This window comes from Micropterus salmoides, unplaced genomic scaffold (assembly GCF_014851395.1).
Source record: "Micropterus salmoides isolate LMB-PRFRI ecotype aquatic unplaced genomic scaffold, ASM1485139v1 Ms_hic_scaffold_11, whole genome shotgun sequence".
NCBI classification, from domain to species: domain Eukaryota; kingdom Metazoa; phylum Chordata; class Actinopteri; order Centrarchiformes; family Centrarchidae; genus Micropterus; species Micropterus salmoides.
Window position 1 is genome coordinate 4,465,429 of NW_024040152.1, and position 20,423 is coordinate 4,485,851.

A 20,423-nucleotide genomic window follows, 5' to 3' on the forward strand; every position below is an offset into this window, starting at 1 on the left:
CCAAAATTAAATCGCTGCTCGTCAAGGGGTTAGCATGAAAATTGGTCTGACAGAATCTGGAGCTAAAGATGTCTATTCTTATAAAATTGCCAGTATCAACAGTCCAACTAATTTAACAGAACAAATGATTTCTCCAGTATTACCCCGTGCCATTTAACCAAAACTACCATGTTCCAAAGACCAGTTTAGATGTGTAAATGTATAAATGCTCATTTCATTTTAGACCATCTAAGGAAAAATACCAATATTTGTGAGCATCAGGCTAAAAATAATCTGGGCTGCCACACGGTTGTAGTGGTCCTGCTGCACTCACTTGTAAGTGCTTGGACAATGCAAATGGAAATAGATTTATGGAAAGGTTTTGTTAAATTAAAAAAAGCTTTAATCTTCTATTTGGGGGGCTGTCAGCAATCTACCAAACTAAGCAGCAACGTTGAGAAAGGGCAAACACTGAACAACGAAAATGGGACACTGCTTGCGAAACAGAATTTTCTTTATCCCAGCTCCTCACTGCCAGATTTTCCCAGCTGCTCTGGGATCTAAAGAGTCAGCCTCCTGCTCTTCTAACCTTTAGGCCGCAGCCACAGAAGTCTGGCAGATTAAGCACTGATTGATTGGTAGAAGAGGATTTCCTGCGAAGGTGAATGAAAAGCAGATGGCAGGTTGCAGGCCAATGAAAAGGCACTGAGGTGCTGAGTCAGAAAGTTCACACAATATTAAAAGCGATGAAAGTCACGCTTCCTTACAGCTGTCTCTCTTTCCTGCAGTAACTCTCTTACTCTCGTCATAATTATGTCTTTTATTTAAATATTCTGATCTCTGTAATTATCATTTCATGTCAATTATGTCACATTTATCTAATTAAAAATACAGAGAACTTAATAATACATGTCTCCCATTAAACTGGTTCAATCCCAAAACAGTATCACTAACCATTTCTCAAATTGATGTGCTTTTGAAGCCTAATTGGTGATTTATTGTGTTCCCTGAATTAATAAAAACAGATTTCTAGATTTCTGTGTAAGAAATGCTCCAATCTGCCACATACCAACATACCAAAACTATTATATGAATACGTTCATTTTTAGCAGTATTATCTAATCCTAAAATACACATTAGCTTCTGTCATTACTTTGTCTTGAACTCTTCTTACCGCTCAGCACCGCCAAAGAAAAGAAAGTAAAAGCTGAAGTGGAGGGGAGAAAATCTGAAGAAAAAAAAAAGGCTAGATCAACACGAAGAGGAAGGGAGGGAAAGAAAAAAAGAAAAGCGAGAAAGAACTAAAAGCATCAGTGCTGAGTGAAAGCTCCAGTTAAACGTAAAGGACATGTCAAATGGTGCAAGAAGGCACTCACAGCACACACACTCCTGGTAGCCACTCCTGGCCTGCAGCCAGCCAGTGTTCAATCAGTCTTTCCTGTTCTAAAATCTCCTGTAATGGCTGAGAAATTAGATTGGCTGAAATGAGTGAAATTCTGGATCCATTAGTTGGTGCTATAGAAAAAAAGCCTGTCAAATGTTTCATGACTACAGGCCTTTATATATTAATAATAACTGAGGCAGTGTTCTTTTCTATAATTACCTACAGAAACACCAAAGTGCTCTAACTATTTTTTAGAGTCTTAGAAATAAAATATCTCAGCTTTCAAAATATCCCTCTATAGCTTTTTCCGAGACATTTTTTCAGTATGTCAGTATTGTGTCCCAAGGAAGTACACATTACAGTTATATTTTCCTCAGCCAGTTGACAAATTTTTGTTTTATTTTTCAAACCCTTGCATTTATTGGCCTTTCTACTAGTAAAGGCAATAGGGTGGTGTACTTGTGAGACCTTCAAACAGATGTCCTGGGTCCCTGTTTCACTGTACTCAGCAAAACATTGAAGATTGTTCTGCAGTTATCCTCTGATCTCATCCAATCGCCTCAAACCCAGTAAAGAATGTCGTTAAAAATATCATGCCTTATTGTTATCACCAAACCTAGTGTACAAAAGTAAGAATAAGTAGATGAAAACAAGTTCTCCTGTATCAGTGTATCCAGCAATGACTGCTGGTTAATGATGTTCATTTCTACTCAAATGTGTGCACAAAATCTCCAGTACTCAATACTCTAACAAAGATGAAGACAATTTACACTGAAGTCCAAGAGGCAAGTTTCCTCATCAACAAACCAGGGAACTTACAGTAAAAGAGATCTATTATTAACTTGCCAAAGGACTTCATAAGCATTTTAAATTGTAGATAAATGTCAAATAAAAAACTCAAACTTCCACTGTAATGGAACGGAAAACTAGATGCAGAGAGTACAAACTCCTGCCATTCAAGGCTGCACAATCCTCAAAAATTATTATATTATAATTTTAACAACAGAAATATAGAAAATATTGAATGGACACTTGCAGATATATCTGCTTCAAAATACATTTACATATGTTGCAGATTTTCGTCATACTTTGACTTTGAAAGTGCAGCAGTTGAGTATGAACACAAACTAAAATTAAATCCAATACAATTATTCAGCACAAAAAACTCTTCACTTCCTTGGCCAGTGGTCTAACTTTCCACAGATCTGTTACTAAGTTTTTGTTATATGGTGCAAACGAACAGGGCTGAGAACATGATCTGCTTGGCAGAGGTAACTAGCAACACCAACATCATCAGCCGGCCTTAAAAAGCTACTTTTGAAATGGATTTCAGACCGGGTAGTTAAACATGGAAGGAGCTCACAAAAATACTGCAGCCTCCTGGAGACATCAACATATGGAGATGCTGGTCACTCTGGCAGGCTCAAGAAAACAGGAGAAAACAATAAAGACTGCCAACTAGCTCCCTAGCTTTCCACACGAATTGGCTTAGCAACCAATGAATCATGGCTGGCCGTGTTTTATGGAAACAATCCGCACAGTCGCAACTTATCTTTGACTGCTCGGATAAAAATGCCCATTGTGTATGAGCTAACAATGTACTGTAAATGCCAAAGTGACCACTTGATTCCTCTGAAGTTTGTTTGTGTAAAGGCCATTGTCAGGGTGTTTGGAAAATCACATAGGGGCACTAATGAAATTCTTTCTGGATTGTAACGACTACAGCCACCGTCGAGCCTCCTTTGAAGGGTTTAAGGAGTCAACAGTCATCTTAAATGTCAAAGCCTTTGTAGAGCTTATAGACGGACAGAGTAGCCACTGGGTGGGATGGTGTTATTTGCGGTGGGTGGTGTTAAGGCGTAATCATCACCCCTGGGTGGGAGTGGAGAAAGAAAGAAAGAGATGAGACAAAGTGATGCATTCCTCCCATACCGGGAGAGCATTTAAAGGATGAGAGGAGACGAGGCATTAATGGAGATTAGCACTGGAGGAACACACAACCGCACATACTCATCTATGCACATGCTCTTAAGATGATCCCTTTGCAGTTCACCACCAGAGTAGAGATGACTCCACATGGCTGCAGGACTGCAGGGTGTATTAGCTAGGATACAGAGCAAAAACAGCCCTCCGTTGAAACAGCAAATGGGGTTGCGATAGTTGGGGTGCGTTTTTTAAGAAGAAATACAATTCAGGAAGTTCAACGTGAGTAAAAGATGAATGCGTTATCAGACACCACAACAAAGTACAACGGTTTGTAATACTCCCAGACAGGATTTTGCAAACCCAGAAAGTTACCAGAGTGGCAACTATTTTATCTTTTCGCTGCGACAATCGCGAGTTCACGTTACAAAGTAATCTAACCAGGAATGTGTGCTCGCATGTATGTGATAGGTCGACGTAGATCTCAGACCCGGACTGATAACACTGCGTTGCAGCAAAAGTTGAGCCTGGAACAACTTTTTTGCCAGACCCGAGCCCTCCCCGTTGGCAGCCCCGCTGAGTTGATGAACTAGCTCTATTCAAATGAATGACAGGGCTGCGTTTTTTCCTACACGGCTGATGTAGGTCTGAACACGGCTGGCTGCTGTGGCTGACAGTGAATGTGTTGCTCTCTCTAGTGACATCACCATTACTGCAGTGCCAAGGCTGGAATGAACCGTTTTGCTGAAAGTGAAGTACAAATGGCTGCACTGTTTTTGGTTGGCATTTGTCTCCTCTGACTAATGAAGGTAGAGTTGGTATTCACTCATCTTAAACTGGTAAAGACCCTGACTTCGAGTCAGAAAATTAATGTTAATGTTACCACTTTGACTGATTTGCTGTGTAGTTTAGCCTCAGTCAGAATACGTTTTCAGGCTTAATTTAGTAGTATCAATCAATCAATATCATTCAACAAACCTGCTATTTCTCCGACAGTCCCATTAAATGTATACGGTAACTTATTAAAAATCTGAAATTGTTGAAATGGTGAAAAGGTCTCTAGGCATCAGGTAATTGGCAATTTGTTTATGTCTACCTATTTTTTTAGATTAGTCTGAAGTACACACTTTGTTCCACTAAAGAACATTTTAATGCTAGGTGAAACTTCAGGACAAAGCCCCAAAACACAAACACAATAACTGGCTTTCCTAGTTTGGTGTAGAAAAACTTCCCTTGTGAACTCAACCCCATCCAACACCAGGTCTTCTCACAAAAAAAAATCAGTGTTGGACCTCGCTAATGTTCTCTTTGGTCTACAATACCTTCCCTCCTTTCTCTCCACCTTTTGTATCCTTTCTTCCCTTTCCACCTTTCCACCCAGGCATATTTACCACCTTTCCCTCCCTGCTCCTTGCCTACCTCTCCTTTGTTCTCTTTTGTCCATCCGTACCCTAACCCTAAAGCTGATGATACATGGAGCAACCTTTAGAGCAATGGTGCTGGACAATGTTCTCGTCAATGGTAATGAGTAAAGATTACTACCTTAATCCGCTTTCACCACCAAACACACAAAAAGTTGCCCCATGTATCATCAGCTTAACTGGCTAATTTTCTACCAACATATAATAAACCTTTTCCAATTCTACCTCTAATGCAACAGGTCCCTCCCAAAACACAAGATCAGTCCCCTGCATACTCTACCCCAGCTCCTTGGGCTTCCAATACCCATCGAAATACTCCTAATTTTTAGCTATTTTTAGCAACACAATAAAGCTTAACAAAAAAGAAACACTTCCCAATATGTCCAGACATTTCACATTAAATGTGCTTGTGGAGAGAGGCAACTGCTCCACCACCACAGGCCTGCCAAAGCAAATGTAATCCAAGGGAAACAATAGAATGAAAACACTGAGTTTTTTCATAAGCTGATCGAAGGCTGAAATCACTATTTTTAAAAAAGGATGTCTGTGACATTTGAAATAAAGAGTGGTTTTGTTGGTTTGCAGGGGAAAGTAATATCTTCCAGAAATATTGCAGGGCCTGGAAACAGATGCCTGGAAGGAGCAGGGGGATGAATTGGGCTTGTCTGGAAACAGCCCAGATGTCCTTACGTCAAGTCAGTGCTCTGTTAGCAGCTGGTTTTCAGCACACAATATGCGATGTTAATGTAACTAAATTCATAATGCAACTTAAATTATGCTAATCCTGTAAGAGAAATGTAGATCTTGTCCAGCTTTTAACATTGTCACTGTTTATGAATTATGTAAAATGTCATTACAGAAAAGGAACATGAGTGAGCATCGTTCTCAGCTATTACAGAGAAAATAACAAGTGAACACTGTTACAGTCAAACAAGTTTAGAGCTACACTGACGGATTTATTCTGTGTTAAACAGAAACTCATCACTACAAATGGTTTTGGAAAACCCATGTGTCAAAATGATTATCCTGTTAAAATAAAAGTTTGGATTGGAGCTAAACAAGGTGTTTACCTGTAGGCGAACAGTAGGACACGGTGATGTCTCCGGTCAGGTCAGCAGGGGGATAGCGACCATTGAGAAAAGCAGAAAATGCCACAACTGTGGAGGAACCAACACCTGAAGAGGGACAGCAAAGATACGTTTACATTAAGATTAAAATAGGGAGTCCTTACGCCATATCCTGTGAAGCAGCTGTTCCAGTAGCTTCTGCTCAAACATTAAACAACAATTAAGGAGTAAGCATAAAACAAGTGAAATGTAGCTTCCATGAAGTTTTTCCAGCATGGCATGTTTGTGTAGTAATGTAGTAGTAAGTAATTGGTAATGTTGTCTTTTATTACATCTCTTCAAATGTTGTCTTTCTTGATTTTAATCTGTAGCATTCATCCCTCTCTGTCCATTGTCAAAGCTTGCCATTTGACCGGTATCATGACTTGACTTTATTGTATTGATGACAGTAGAGACATGGCAGGAAATGACTGGAAAGAAAAAGGGTGAATGATGTGCAACAAAAGGTCCTCAGCTGGAGGCAAATTAAAGACGATGAAGATGATGTTCATGATCGGCAACTTAACCCCTATGCCAAGGCGTCACACCGACAATGTGTCTTCTGTCTTTATAATTGTCAAGTACCGAAAAGCTGGCATCAAATGCTTGCTCAGATTTATAATCTTCTTCAGTTATTCCTTTATCAGTTTCTGTAATTTCTAATTTACTGTATTAAATCATTTAAAACGATACCCAGCCTTACTCAATAAGCTGTTGAGCAAGGTGATGTTCCAAGGATGCATTTTAAAAGGGGCGTTTCACCAATTTTACACAAGTTTTGTTTTTTCAGCACAGTAGTAGTGCGTAATCCATATTAGGGACTAAAAGCCATGATTTTGACCTCTGCTACATCATTTTATTTCTTTTGTGAGTCAACTGTATGGATGTGCCATGCTAAATCACTTAGTGAGTGAGGTTATCTTACTTCTAGAAAAGAAGTTCAGGTATTAATCTGATGCGCTTTAAAAGAAAGACGTTGAAGGATGGATAAGGAAACAGGGAAACACAGGAACACACACACATAAACTCAAAGAGTCAGCATTTTCGAGGTGTGGACACGACAGGATACAGCAAAGGCAATTTTAACCAGACCCCTTAATGTACATACACACACACAGACACACACACACTAATTATCTCCAGGCAAGGTGAAGACAGAGGATTAACAACACTAACCAGAACTTTAACATGCGTCCAAGCACGCGCACGCGCACACAGCACAGAAATTATATGTAGCATGAGAGAGGGGCGATGACTTGCAGCTTCCCTTCAAATACCCCAAAAATAACAGAGACAGAGAGAGAGAGCGCAAACAGGCTGGAGAGAAAAAGCAGGGATCAAATACAGACGGAGAGGAAAGGATATATTACAGCTAATGGCTTCATGCAGTCTCACAAACACACACACACACACAGCGGTGTGGTGGTGTAATGGGGCGTGATGTTCCAGAGCTCGGCCTGTTACAGGTGACTGAACCCCAAGTATGTATGTGTGTGTGTGTGTGTATGTGTCCTAATGGAAAATGCGAATGTGTAGTGAATGAGAGTGAGCTGATAGTGTGTGTGTTTGAAAATATATCTGTTTCTGACTATGTATAACATAGTGTTTCATTAAAATAGTAAAGACCATCACTGACCTTCATCACACACACACACACACGCCTCTAAAGTTAAGGATAGACGTTGCAGAAGGAGGCGAGATGGATGAGAGGGGATGAAAGGAGAGACGACGACACCTCCCCTCCCACAGACAGAAGACAAGATGAACGATAAAACGCAGACAGAGACTTTCTCCACACTCTGTCAGAAGCCCTGACAGCATGAGCTCCTCTCCCCGTTCTTTTCTTCCCTCCCTCCTATTTCCCCATCTCCCACACTTGCCATCTCTAGCAGCCATTCCTTTTTCGTGCTCCTTTCGGCCCTTTCATGTTGTGTGTTAAAAATAAAGCTGGAGGTAAAATTGCATTAAGGCTGGAAACGGGAAATGGCTAGGCTGCCTCTGTCGCAAAGGTAAATAAAAAAAATTCCTACCAGTGAATTTTAAGTTCATCAACACATGTCTTTTTTTGTTTAATCCATACAACTAAACTGCTAAAAGAATTTGTGGTTTTATGGGGAGTTACGGGCTGGAACGGGTGCTGAGTCTGCACTCAACCTCTCAGTGATGACAATATTCCAGTAAATCACTGCAGAGAAATAGTTCCAACATGTAACTCCCAAAATATTGACCTATTCCTTTCAATTATGTTTGGTTATTATTAGGGCTGACCCCGATTAGATGAAGATTCAATGCTTTGATAGGCGGAGCCTAATTCGAATTGTCAATCTCACCATCAAATCTTCGCAGCGGTTTTGTGAAACAAGGATCATACCAGTTTGGCAATATGGGGGTGCTCAACGTCTGATTTTACACAGAACTACCAGTTTTCCCTCAATAAATTAATATATAACCTATAACAATATAAATTACAACATATAGGCTAATGCTGTAAATAAAAATGTGAAAAGAAAGAAGATTTTAATAAATGTTTTTAGTGCGTGAAGTGCAAAAGTGCAAAATTGTAACCTTTAAGGAAGGTAGCATGTGTGTGTGTGTGTGTGAGTGGATATGTCGTTATGTGTGTAGTGGCAGAAGAGGAAAACTTGCTTAAGAGACGAAGCCCCAGCTTCACCGGTGCTGTGCAGAGTTGTCCACACCTCGCGGGATTCTGATAATTTGATGAACCCCACAAAGAATATTATATCGTTTTAAAAACTGTAATAAAAACTGAAATAGACCAGCGAGGAACCGCGACTAGTATGCTGTTGTTGGCTGCATGGCACAACTCTGCACAAGACTGGTGAATGGCAGGCGAGCACAGAGAAAAGGGTCAACAATAAGCCTCAGTTTAGCTAGAAATGCACAGTGTAAGTTACAGTGACTAATGAATAGAGACTGCAGCTCTGCAGCTCTCAAGATTAAAGTGGAGCTACCTTGTGGAACCCCCCAAAATCGCTGCCACACAAACATGTGATTCGACTATCTGTCCATCTCCCTCATTTCTCCCTCTCTTGCTTCCTTACTGGTTCTCCCCCTTTCCCTTCATCCTCTCCCTTTACTTTGCTCTCTCTCTCTCCCTCCCTGCCACCCTGTCTGTCAGCAGAAGGCTTTTAACCTGTGTGACCTGGAGGTCAAACTGGTCAGACTGGTTTAAGTGCTTTAAGTGTTCCCAGGCCCATTAAGACCAACAAACAACACCAAATAAGACACCAAGTAATCCTCCTCCTCTCTCTTTCTCTTTTCTCTTCAGCTTGTCATCATATATTCAGGCACATCTGGACGGGTCAGAGGGCTGCTGTGGGCGTCAAACCTCTGAGCTCCAGGTAAGGTGTCCGTCTGTGTGACCTGGAGGTCCAACCCAATGAGACTGTTTAAACTGGTCCCAGCGTTCTCAGGCACATTAACCCATTCCCACTACTGCCCACAAAAAGAAACTCCACAAAATGAGACTGAAATCCCCGTCCCCCATTTCACTACCTCTCCTTCATTACTTCCCTTTTCCCTTACTTTGCTCCATCTCAACTTTCTACTCACCCTCATCAGTTCACCTTTTCATTGCTTCTACACCTTCTTTATCCAGGAGTTTCTCACTACAAAAGAGGAAGCCCTATTCTCCTTTTCTCCCTAAATCTGCTTCGCTTTTATAAATAAATCTCCTTTCCAATTTTCCCCTGCTCCTCTTCTCTCCATCATGGTTTTCTGCAGAAGGACTGAATCCTCCTGTACGACACCAGAATATCCTCCATCAGAATTTAGGATTTTGCAAAACATAAACATAACTGAACATGCCGACAGCAGGTAATTTTTGGGAGTGTACAAAGAAAATGTGACAAAGGTGGCAATTACAGACAAGCTCTACTTGTTTCTCTTTAAACTTTCTACAATTGATGTTTTTTGTTTACTCAGAATCTGCTGCTGACCTTCCTTCTCTGCCCTTGCAGACACGTAGCATTAATTTCCAATGACATGCACAATCACTACTCTGAGAAACAGGATATTCTGGGTTGTCATGATGCACGTGCAAATGCAATGACTCGCACCTCCATCTTTTCTACTTTCACCTCCCTCAGTTTTCACCTCTTTCATATGCTCGCTCTTTCCACTCTCTCCTTGCTGCTCCATTTCTCTCTGTTTTTATTAGGACTGTAGATTTGCATTTACAAAGCAGGTATAAATAACAACAGATATATATGTTTGTTCTGTCAGTTGAAAATTTTAATTGTGTTTTAGAGTTGGAATTTTCTCTTACAGGTTTCCCTTGGAATAGTTGTTTCTATTGCTTCTTTGTAGGTGTGTGTGTGTGTGTGTGTGTGTGTGTGTGTGTGTGTGTGTGGCTGTAGCTATCCCCAGGTTATAGTACTTGACAGCTCAGGTTAAACAGAGTATACTGACTTTTTAGGGGAGGTGAAAGGTCTAGAGGAGTGAAGATGGGAATTGATCCCACACAAGGAGCAAGGAAAGGGTTTGTGTGTGTGTGTGTGTGTGTGTGTGTGTGTGTGTGTGTGTGTGTGTGTGTGTGTGTGTGTGTGTGCGCGCGCGTGCGTGCGTGCCCTTTCTTTGCCATGTGCAAATGATATAAAAACAAAAACATCGAAAGAAAAACAAATCTGTTAGGTAAATTTGTTCTGAGCCATTCCTGGTCTGCAACTGCTTTAACTGAAGTGGCCTTGGGTGTTGCTGTTAACATTCACCTTTGACCTCTACAGGTCAGGATCAGGTCAAATCACTTACATCACAGAGATAAAATGTCCAACATGCAGGGTTTTATTTTCAAAACAAAAATTTGAAAACATGTTTTTTTAATTTTTGATCCAAATTATTCAACTTTTAGTAAAACATTGACCTTGCAGAGGGAAAGTCATGTGTGTGAAAATTATGCTGTGGTCTTGATAAGTGTGTATGTGTGTGATGAAGGAGAGGAAGAGTGCTGCAGACCGATACAGAGAGAAGGAAAGGATGGGAAGTAAAAAAAAAAAAGACAGCAGCAGTAGAGGAAAGAGGAAAGAGGAAGACGGGAAGAGAAGGATGCAGAGGGGAACGAGAGAAGGAAGGAATAAAGACATTGGGGGACAGCATGACAAATGAAAGAGAGGAAGCAGAGAAAGGAAAAGAGGAAAAGAGAAAAAGGGAGAGACAGAATGAGAGTAGCAAAGAGAGAGAGAACAAAGGAGGCAGTGTGCGGTGAACAGGGGATTGAACCACCATCTGAGACGAATAAAAATTGGAATAACAATAAAAGTCAGAAGGCGCTACCTCTCCACCCCTCCTCCTACAACCAACCCCTCCAACACTGAACAGCACCCAAATATCCCCACTTTTATTGTCCTCTGTTTTCTGTAAAGCACTTTGTGACAAACCCCTTCAAAAAGGAAATAAACATGAGTTGACATTCACACTTATAGTAAACACACACAAATATTACACAGAGACAAGTGCGGACGCACACCGAGCCAGAGAATCAAACACACATGGGACAGCAGCAGCACACACTCACACACACACACACACACACACACACCAACTGTAGTAGAAGGACAAAAACATATACTCTTCCAAGGGAGATGTGTCTTGTAAGAGTGAAAAAGTTAAGTGTGTGTTTGAACATGTGGTTTGTTGTGTGCACATCTGTGCAAGGGACTGTAAAGATACATTAGTGTGTTGCAATGCAGGACGGACAAAATAAGCAGGTGATGGAGACAGAGAAAGTTTGAGAGATGAAGCAATGAGAAACAGACATGGGAGGTGTCACACCCGCAGTGTTGATGTTATTAGTGTTGCTAGTGTTTCTCTAAATTGCTGCCACATTTTCCCCAAAACACCCGTTGCTTTGTCACAGCCATTTCTATCTGTTCTCTTTCTTTGCTATTGTTTATAGTGTGCAAAAGAAAAGGTTCAAATGAGTCATCAAATGACATCAGTTTAAAAATAAGGGTAAAGGAGAAACAGGAGCATAAGAGAAGCGAGGGGCTTGTACTCTACATGACTTTCAACAACCACATTAAGGCAATTATACAGTCAGCCTACCATCGCCTGAAGAACATATCAAGGATTAAAGGTCTCAGCAGTATCTGGAAAAATATGCCTGTGCATTTATCATCAGTCAACTCGACAACTTTAACGGTGTCTTTACAGGTCTCCCTAAAAATAAAGAAAAACTAACAGACAGCTGCAGCTGATTCAGAACGCTGCTGCTCCAGTCCTCGCTAAGACCAAAAAAGTGGGTCGCATCACTCCAGTTGTGAGGTCTTTACACTGCCAGTCTGAATTGATTTTAAAATATAACTGCTTGTTAATAAAGCACTGAATATGATTTAGGGACAATATACATTTATGGTGTCATTCATACAGGTCTGCCCTCTGTCCCCAGAGTCAAAACTAAACATGGAGAAGCAGCGTTCAGTTTCTATGCTCCATATATCTGGAACAAAAAAAAACAGAAAAACTTTTTGTTTTTTTTTATATCGAGGCTGAAGAATTTTCTTTTTGCTGCTGCCTTTATTAAATACATTTTAAGGCTTTTAATTAATATCTTACACTACACTGTAACTTTTACTGTTCTGTTTTATCTTGTTTTTATTTTCTATTGAACTCTTGTTTAACTGTATTTAAATGTATTAAAACTACCTTGTATTACCCAAGGTAGTTTTAATGCTTGAGCAAAGCACTTTGAATTGCCTGGTTGTTGAAATGTGCTGTACATATAAACTTTCCTTCAGTCCAACATTCAGACCCACTTCAAACAACAATTGGCAAAGTGTACAGGGTTAGAGTGAGAGTGCCAATCAATTTAAGAGTTGTTATAAGTTTACTTACAACAACCTGATGCATCAGTCTCATCCACATTTGTCTGCATTTTCATGGCAATTGTTCTGGATGTGGCACATAAAGATAACGTCCCCATTCTTAATCTCATCTACAGCTCTGGTTGTTTTTCTACCCAGAAACAGTCATAAATGATACCAGAACTATGTGGCTGTCGATTCCAGAAACATTCAAATGAATTTTTGAACATTTCCTGGTTATAGAAGTCATTTTTGACTTTTAAATGGTGCACGATTTACATGTACTAACTACTGTACTTATATACAGTTTATACCAGGCAGCATTCCATCTAAAGCTCAGCCACTTCCCCTGCAATCCATAAAGCAGGGTGCGATTTTCTGGACAAAATCACAGAGTAAACTCTGACTGTGTGACTGGGATCCAGCTCCTCTGAGCCAAGTCCCAGCATTCATTAAAACTCACAGAGCCTCCATCAATTTATTTCGTCCTAATTTTCCAGGACTAACGGATGTGAAACACTCCGTTCGGGGCCAAATGTGACTACTAAGGGTCAGCAACGGTGGTCCTGCAGCTCAAGGGCTGAGCCGGGCCATTCTGGGCCAAAGAAGGCCAGTGAGGGGTCACTTAGGGAGGTAAGGAGGAGAAGAGAGTGGGGAGAAAGAAAGAAAAAGACAGAAAGCGTTTGTGTTTGCGTTCAGCTGCTCTCATGTTTCGCAGGAGAGAGCTGTTGATTGACACGTGGAAGCCAGCGCCAGATTTCTGTGTTAAGCTAAGAGAAAAGAGCATGACATAAAACACACACACACACACACACACACACAGTACATTGGGGTGACACATGCATTTGTTTATGCTATGCTATGTTATGTGTCCATGGATATGTACATGAGAGTATTTATAGAACTTGGGTGTGTATATCTGTAACTGTGCGTGTGTGTGTGTGTGTGTGTGTGCGCCTAAGAGGCTTCTGAATATAACCCATTTGACCGCTACCTAAACTCATGTAAACAAATGGTCTCTTTAGTGGTGTAAACGTGACGGTGGAGTGAGTCACAGCCTCTGATCTTCCATATAAACAGTGAAACTTTGAGAGCTACTGCCAAAAAGAAAACCTCTGCAGAACCAAACCACCCGAACGCAGAATCCAGAAGCCCATTTGTTATCCTTTTTAGGCACGTTCTTCAATGATTTTACTTTTGATTAAGTTTGAGTTTTTGTTGGCACGCTTTCATTGTCCGTTTAGACAAGGAAGCTATCACTGCTAATGCAAACTACTTCCCGAACCAAGTTTCTATTAACTTAGTCTATGTTGCATGGATCAGTGGTGGGTGGGAGAAAATGAGAAACGAGTCATTCAAGTCCATGCACTTGTGTTACTTTAGTCATATGTTGAATCGGTTGGTTAACTAACTGTTTAAGAACATATAATATTGTAAGAGTGATAAATGTTTACGATTGATTAGCCTTGTTCATTTAGCTTCACATTGGAAACTGAGATAAAAAAAATTCTCTATTCTCTATCTCCAAATAGTCTTAATTTCACAAACAGTAAACTGTTCATCGATGGAAACCAACTTATTTAGACTTATGGAGACCACGTTGTTTCCGTTTTATAGTCAGACTTTGGCTGGAACTGAACACAATGCTGCATAATTGGGTGCAGTGATCGGCTGCCCTGCCGAGCATTACTTTCCTTCTCTCAAGCCTTTATCAAGCACACGTTTATTATGCAAAAAGCCAATTACCAAACTGGTTACATGTGGACTTTATTTGGGCAAATTGGCTTCCTCCAGAATATTAATAAATAATGCAAATAAGGGTTCTGCATGTAATAACAATTTACAATTCCAACATTATAACATGTTTGGAAAAAAAGGAAATATGTTTGAATTAACATTTGTAGAGGTCGTGTACAATAAACGTACAGATAAGAATGCACTGTGGTAAAATGCATTACATTTAAGAATGGATGCATCATGAATCATGGGAAAGCAGTGGTCAGTTTGATTCAGGGCTCACAATAAATGGATGGTGTTCCAGCCGCCTGAGAATGCTGCACACATCTTGAAATCATAAATTCGCTATCCATACTGGTCCCTCTCAAAAAAGTAGTGACTACTCCTCTTTGATGGATGATGGTTTGAGCAAATGTCAGGAGCAGTGTTGGGGGGGGGGATGTCGTTTTTCTGGTGTTGGTCCAGCTTCTGTGCCTGTGTACACAGCTTCAAAGAATTTATGCCGACATCATTGTGTAGCATTTCATTTGACATATGACCTTATTCTGAATAATAACTAGTGGGATTTACACCCCCATAGTGAGAATTACAAGATTATTTGACAGTATTTTGTTTGTACTAAATGGTAAATTGTAAATTCCAACCAACCAGGTGGTCCTGAAATAACATTCCAATACTGTTGAGAGAAATATCCTATTGTAGGAAATAAAAAAGGGAATTTAAATGTATTCTACTGATGCAATTACTGGAAGTCGCTATAGATGAAAACAACAACTCAATGCCTAAAATGAAGAAGAAAAAAAATTGAAATTAAATAATATTTTAAAGTAATGACAAGACAAAACGAATGACTGCTTCTCCTCTCCTCGGAACAGGTGGTTGGGGGAAAAGCGACAAGGTAAGGCTTATTGTAGTGTTGTTGTATCAGATGTGAAAGATTTCATTTGGACCACGAAGGTGAAATGACTGCTGGTAAAGAATGATGGATGTTATGATGATTTCAACCTTAACTTTATTCACCCTCGAGGGTTGTGGACCATTCTGACTCACTGCAGTTGCTCATCGCAAAACATGACCATCATTTTAAGGAGGACCCAAGTCCGATTTCCTGGACTATTCCAAGTTTGAAAACACCCTCTGTTTTTTTGCGTTTTGATAAGTAAGAACAAAGGCATTTGAAATCTGGTGGACGTGCACTTAAGTCAGGAAATACCTACAAAAAGGCAACAAAATGCAGTGGATTCTGGGTAACACAAAGACAAATGTCAACATCTGGCAGCTTGGAAAGCAGAGCATAACAAAACTAGAACAAATGTCTGGACTGACTAGTAATATGTTCAACTCAAAACAGAAGAGAGAGTTAAGAACAGTAAGTTTAAAGAACTGGACCTGTTTGTCCGGATAGTTCTCAGAAAATCTGTCTAAGAAAGACTCTTGCTACTTATGACTCACTTAATTTTTCTTTCCAAGTTGCGGTTTGCTTATAATTTGGCAGCTTAAGCCAAAACGAGCCAAATACAAAAAATGCTACAAAGGAAACTTTTCCACTTGGGGTTCAGACCACAGAAACTGTAGGTGTGAGTCCCACTCCATATGTAGACCAACAATCAGAGCGAGGCACAGACACCGCCAGGGTTAGAGGTTCAACTCCCAATGGGGCCACAGGGGTGTTCTCACAGTACCATAAGGAGCCTCGGTAAAGGCCTTCCCCTACTGGTTTACATTACACACTCCGTAAATTGAAAAACATGCACACAAAAGGTGGGAAGAGTTAAACAGAGGAAACTGACTCAAAGCGAAGGGCAAATGCTGTGTTACAAGATGGGTGATCTTTTAATGAACCGACAACAGATATCAGTGTCTGGGGTTAGGAGGTTGTGTGTACGCAGTGTCTGGGTGATTCAGATAAAAGTTACCGCCATCGAGGTGACCAAGTCTAACCAAACAGCTAGAAGGCAGAACACACAGTGGCTGATATGGGCTGAACAAATACACAGCAACACACACACCTCTCACTCAGTCACTCCCTAGTGTATTGTCTGTTTTCGGACTGTGGAGGAGGATGTGATGGAGGAGAGGAGAGGAGCAGACAAAATGTTGTAAAAAGTTAGTTTAGTATTCTTTTGACAATGTCATTTAATACAGTAAATGTCTGCCGTTTCTTTTATCCTAAGTAATGTCATAAAATAAAGTTTTGGTTGTCAGATTTGATGTATTTGTTTATTCTTTCTATACCTTCTCTTCCAGTCTCAGTTAAAAAGGTTAGTGAGTAATATTTGTTTTTTTATTAGAGTGAACTTTTAATCAGTTTACTCTATTATGTGTTTCTAATGTAGTAACTAAAATTGTTTCCTAGTTCACCAGAGCAATTCAAGATTATTGCATACAGTACTGACTGTTGCACACTGATTAGTGCATTTACATGCTGATCTATAGTGCATGGTCTAAAAGTGCATGGCGCAAGTGCATTTAGGGTGTGTCCATCTCCACTTTGATAGTTAAAATGGTGCATAATCTGGGCGTCTGTATTGTTGGCTTATAAATACAGTAGAGTGTACAATAACGAGGACAAAGTGAAACAAATTTTAAAAAATATACAAGCACACACACAGACAAAAAAGCTGCTTTGGACTGACCCATGGGCTCCAGAACAAACTGATCCTGAGTGACGGCCAGAGGAGGCTGAATGCTGACGGTCAGCTTAGAGGACTGCACAACACAACAGGCCTTCACCTTCACCTGGAGAGAGAGAGAAACACAGATTATAGGAGTGAGACGTGGATGGGGAGGGAAATACAGGTTAAGATGTGTGAGAGAGAAAATTTAGAGAAAAAGAAAAAAAATTGGCCATGATGAGACAAGGGGAAGAGAAAAGAACATGACTGATCAATGTGCGGGCCACTGCTCACTTGAATGGTTACTGAAGAGACGGGCAGACCATCAATATCTTGGATTAGAGCTTGCTGTAAACAGAGAGAAAGAGAATGACAAGTCCATCAGTGTGTGTGCTTATGGTTGTAAATGTGTGCACGTGTCTCTGTGAGTCTTGTATGTGTGTTTACCGATTGGCTGTCCATGCTGGAGGACACAGCAGCTGTAATAATCAGGTCCTCCTCACTGTCCGTTTTAGGCAGGATGTCTAAAATGACAACAGAGGACATCGTCAAATGTTTATCTTGTGTACAGGGTCACGGGGGGCTGGAGCCACAACAGACAAGTTTTATCCGAAAACATTAAACCAATGTTGTTCCTCAGTAGGGATTTCACAAATACACGTCATTAGATTCTCAAAATGAGGAATATTTTGTAAACAAACACCGTAAGATAGCTTGAAACTTGTTATGTCTGCAAACATCAGTTTTTTTTGCTCCAGAGGTGTGCGACCTCTGACATATACAGCAATTTTCAGTCACTTTGGATAAGCGTCAGCTAAATGAGTAAATGTAGGCAAGCAACTATATGACATCAGTTTGGCCATTTGTCCGTATTCTGGATAATTAATTCACAAAAAAAATGTAAATTAAGTAAACAACAAATGATTTAAAACTTGTAAAATGTAAAATCTTGTGGCCACCAGTCTGTTTTAGCTAATACTTTCAACCAGTTAAGATTTAATTGGCATCCCGCATTATATCCAACTAGTGGTTGTATCTGAAGACTACCTTGGAGCATCTTCATCTTTCAGGAGTTTCAATTCATGGTCTTTGCAGTTCTAGTGACTTTTATTAGACTCTAGTGCTCTGATGTAATATGTTTAATCTAACCGTCACATAATCTGTATTAAACTACGAGCACTCTCCTACCCTGAGTCCTGGTGGCCTCTCTGATGAACTTCTGTAACTTCTTCATCTCAGCATCCACCTGCTCATAGTCAGCCTCTCGGGCATCCACCTTGGGCGTGGAGAAGAAGGAGGGGTCCGTACCCATGTAGGAGCACAGGAGGTTACCGTCAGAACTCAGACTGACCACGACTCCTTTTAACTCCCTGAAGAGAGGAGAGGAGTTAACTTGACAGAATATAAAACTGGTTATTTTACCTAGTGTGCCCTTTGCCATCTGTTAGGAACCTGGGTCTAAAATACCTTCTGTAGTTCAGCTTTAGAAGTTTGTTGCTCTACAGTTCATTTAATGCTTTGATGAAAACAGAAGGAGATAGAAAGAGGGAGAGTATGAGGATATGCTGAGTGATGGAATAATGGATTTTAACTCTCCCTCCCTCTGTGTGTGTGTGTGTGTGTGTGTGTGTGTGTGTGTGTGTGTGTGTGTGTGTGTGTGTGTGTGTGTGTGTGTGTTTTAACTGGTTGCAGATGTGTTGTAGTTCCAGTCCACTGAGGCAATAGCGCACACGCACACCCACACGCACACCCACACACACGCCAGGGGTTCAGGTCTAGTGCAGCGGCTGGCTCCACACCTGCACAGGAGGGTGTCTGAGGGAGAATAAAACTTTCACTTAAATTGCTGCAGAAACACTTACTCTCTCTCTCTCTCACACACACACACACACACACACACACACACGCACACACGCCATTCCAAGGGTCTCGTATCCGGACACAATCCAGATGAGACACTTACCGGTATGCATCTCTGTTGGCCAGATTACAAATCTAACATCAATCAATATTGGTTACAGTGTTAGCTTCGAACTATCCATAAGCTAACACAAATACATGAATGAACTACGAACAAGACACATTTTCTTCAAGGGCTCCCACAACCATACAGATCATTCAGTGGTTGAACTGACAAGGGATCAGATAAATGCCACAGCAGCTGGACACACCTTGTATTTCATCATATGTGTTGAAATCACAGGAGCCTTTTTTTCTTGTTGTTTTAATGAGATCGAGAACAGCGGCTAATTCAGTATCATTTTAGTGTAAGTTTAGCTGCTGCAATCACAAGGACAAAGCAGACATACCATGAATCAGACAGTGAGCGGATAAGATAGGATCATTTATCCAGAGGGAAATTGTTGTGCAGCAGTTGCAGTACAAAGTAGGAGAGTGCAAATACATAAAGATAGGGATATTTCCACAGACTGCATACAGACATAGTTACACTATGGGAGGAGTAAATATAACGCATGTGTCTTGGAGAGATGGATGCTTTTCCCTTTTCAACATCTGGCTAGAATGCTCCTCCAGAGTTGCTTTAAGAAGCAATCTGAATTCAGTCCGTCTTGAATACTTCTTTGAGATCAGATATCTACCCAATCCGCTAAAGATGCATAGTGTAAATGGAGTCATAGTCTCACATTTATACAGACATGACCAAACGCTATAGAAACATGGATTCATAAAAACAATCTCACTTTCGCTTTAAGAGGGAAACCCTACCTCAGCCTCACTAAAAATGAGTTCTCACCACTTGTTAGAGAAAGATTGTTGAACATAAATATGAGCAGACAAAAAGAGGCGAGGAAACGCAGAGCAGCTGCTGTTAGAGATGTTACCGGTAGATACAGGAATAGCATTATGTAACAATAAAAACTACAGGATGTAACATATATTACCAGAGCAACACAAGTAGGGAGCCTACATAAAAGACAACCACACTTAAGCCTGCACATCCATCTAAAAGCTTAGTGACTAGACCAGAGTCAATCATCACCTTCTTTCTGAAAAGCTTAGCCATGGCCCTATGGGTACTACTGGTGTACTGGATACTAAAACCTGAACATAGATAAAACAATAATTGTCATCACCTTCTACAGGGAGGTTATGCTACAGAGTTCAGTGACATTTGGTGGAAGTTTGGGACGAAGAATAAGTGATCACACATTTTTCGCTTTGAATGAGAATAATCTGATACAGCTATCAGTCTAGCACAATGAGATAAGAGTGTGAACTGTGACGTGCACAATATTGTTTTTAATTGTTGTCGCATCATTCTGCTGCCGGTGTTAGCTTTCTGTTTCTATGGGTCAACTTTTCCTTGGGGTCCTTTCAAATCTTTTTCTTTTCTTAAACATCAATTTAAGCATGTCAGGTTCTGAAACTCCACAGGTTTGTTTCTGATTGGCTCCAAATTTGGAATGTAGTTGGTG

The 20,423-nt window shown here is 40.5% G+C and overlaps 1 protein-coding gene across 3 annotated transcripts in view; it reads right to left on the minus strand.

Annotated features, from left to right (window-relative positions):
• The window catches only part of bbs9 (Bardet-Biedl syndrome 9), a 193,212-nt gene that overhangs the window by 145,889 nt on the left and 26,900 nt on the right, over positions 1 to 20,423 (minus strand). For all 3 annotated transcript variants that reach the window (XM_038710511.1, XM_038710510.1, XM_038710512.1), the window contains exons 10-14: positions 18,175 to 18,356; positions 17,434 to 17,510; positions 17,281 to 17,334; positions 17,008 to 17,110; positions 5,778 to 5,882 (exon numbers count right to left, since the gene is read on the minus strand). In XM_038710511.1, the coding sequence (XP_038566439.1) occupies positions 5,778 to 5,882; positions 17,008 to 17,110; positions 17,281 to 17,334; positions 17,434 to 17,510; positions 18,175 to 18,356 (521 nt within the window). The remainder of the gene's footprint in view (positions 1 to 5,777; positions 5,883 to 17,007; positions 17,111 to 17,280; positions 17,335 to 17,433; positions 17,511 to 18,174; positions 18,357 to 20,423) is intronic.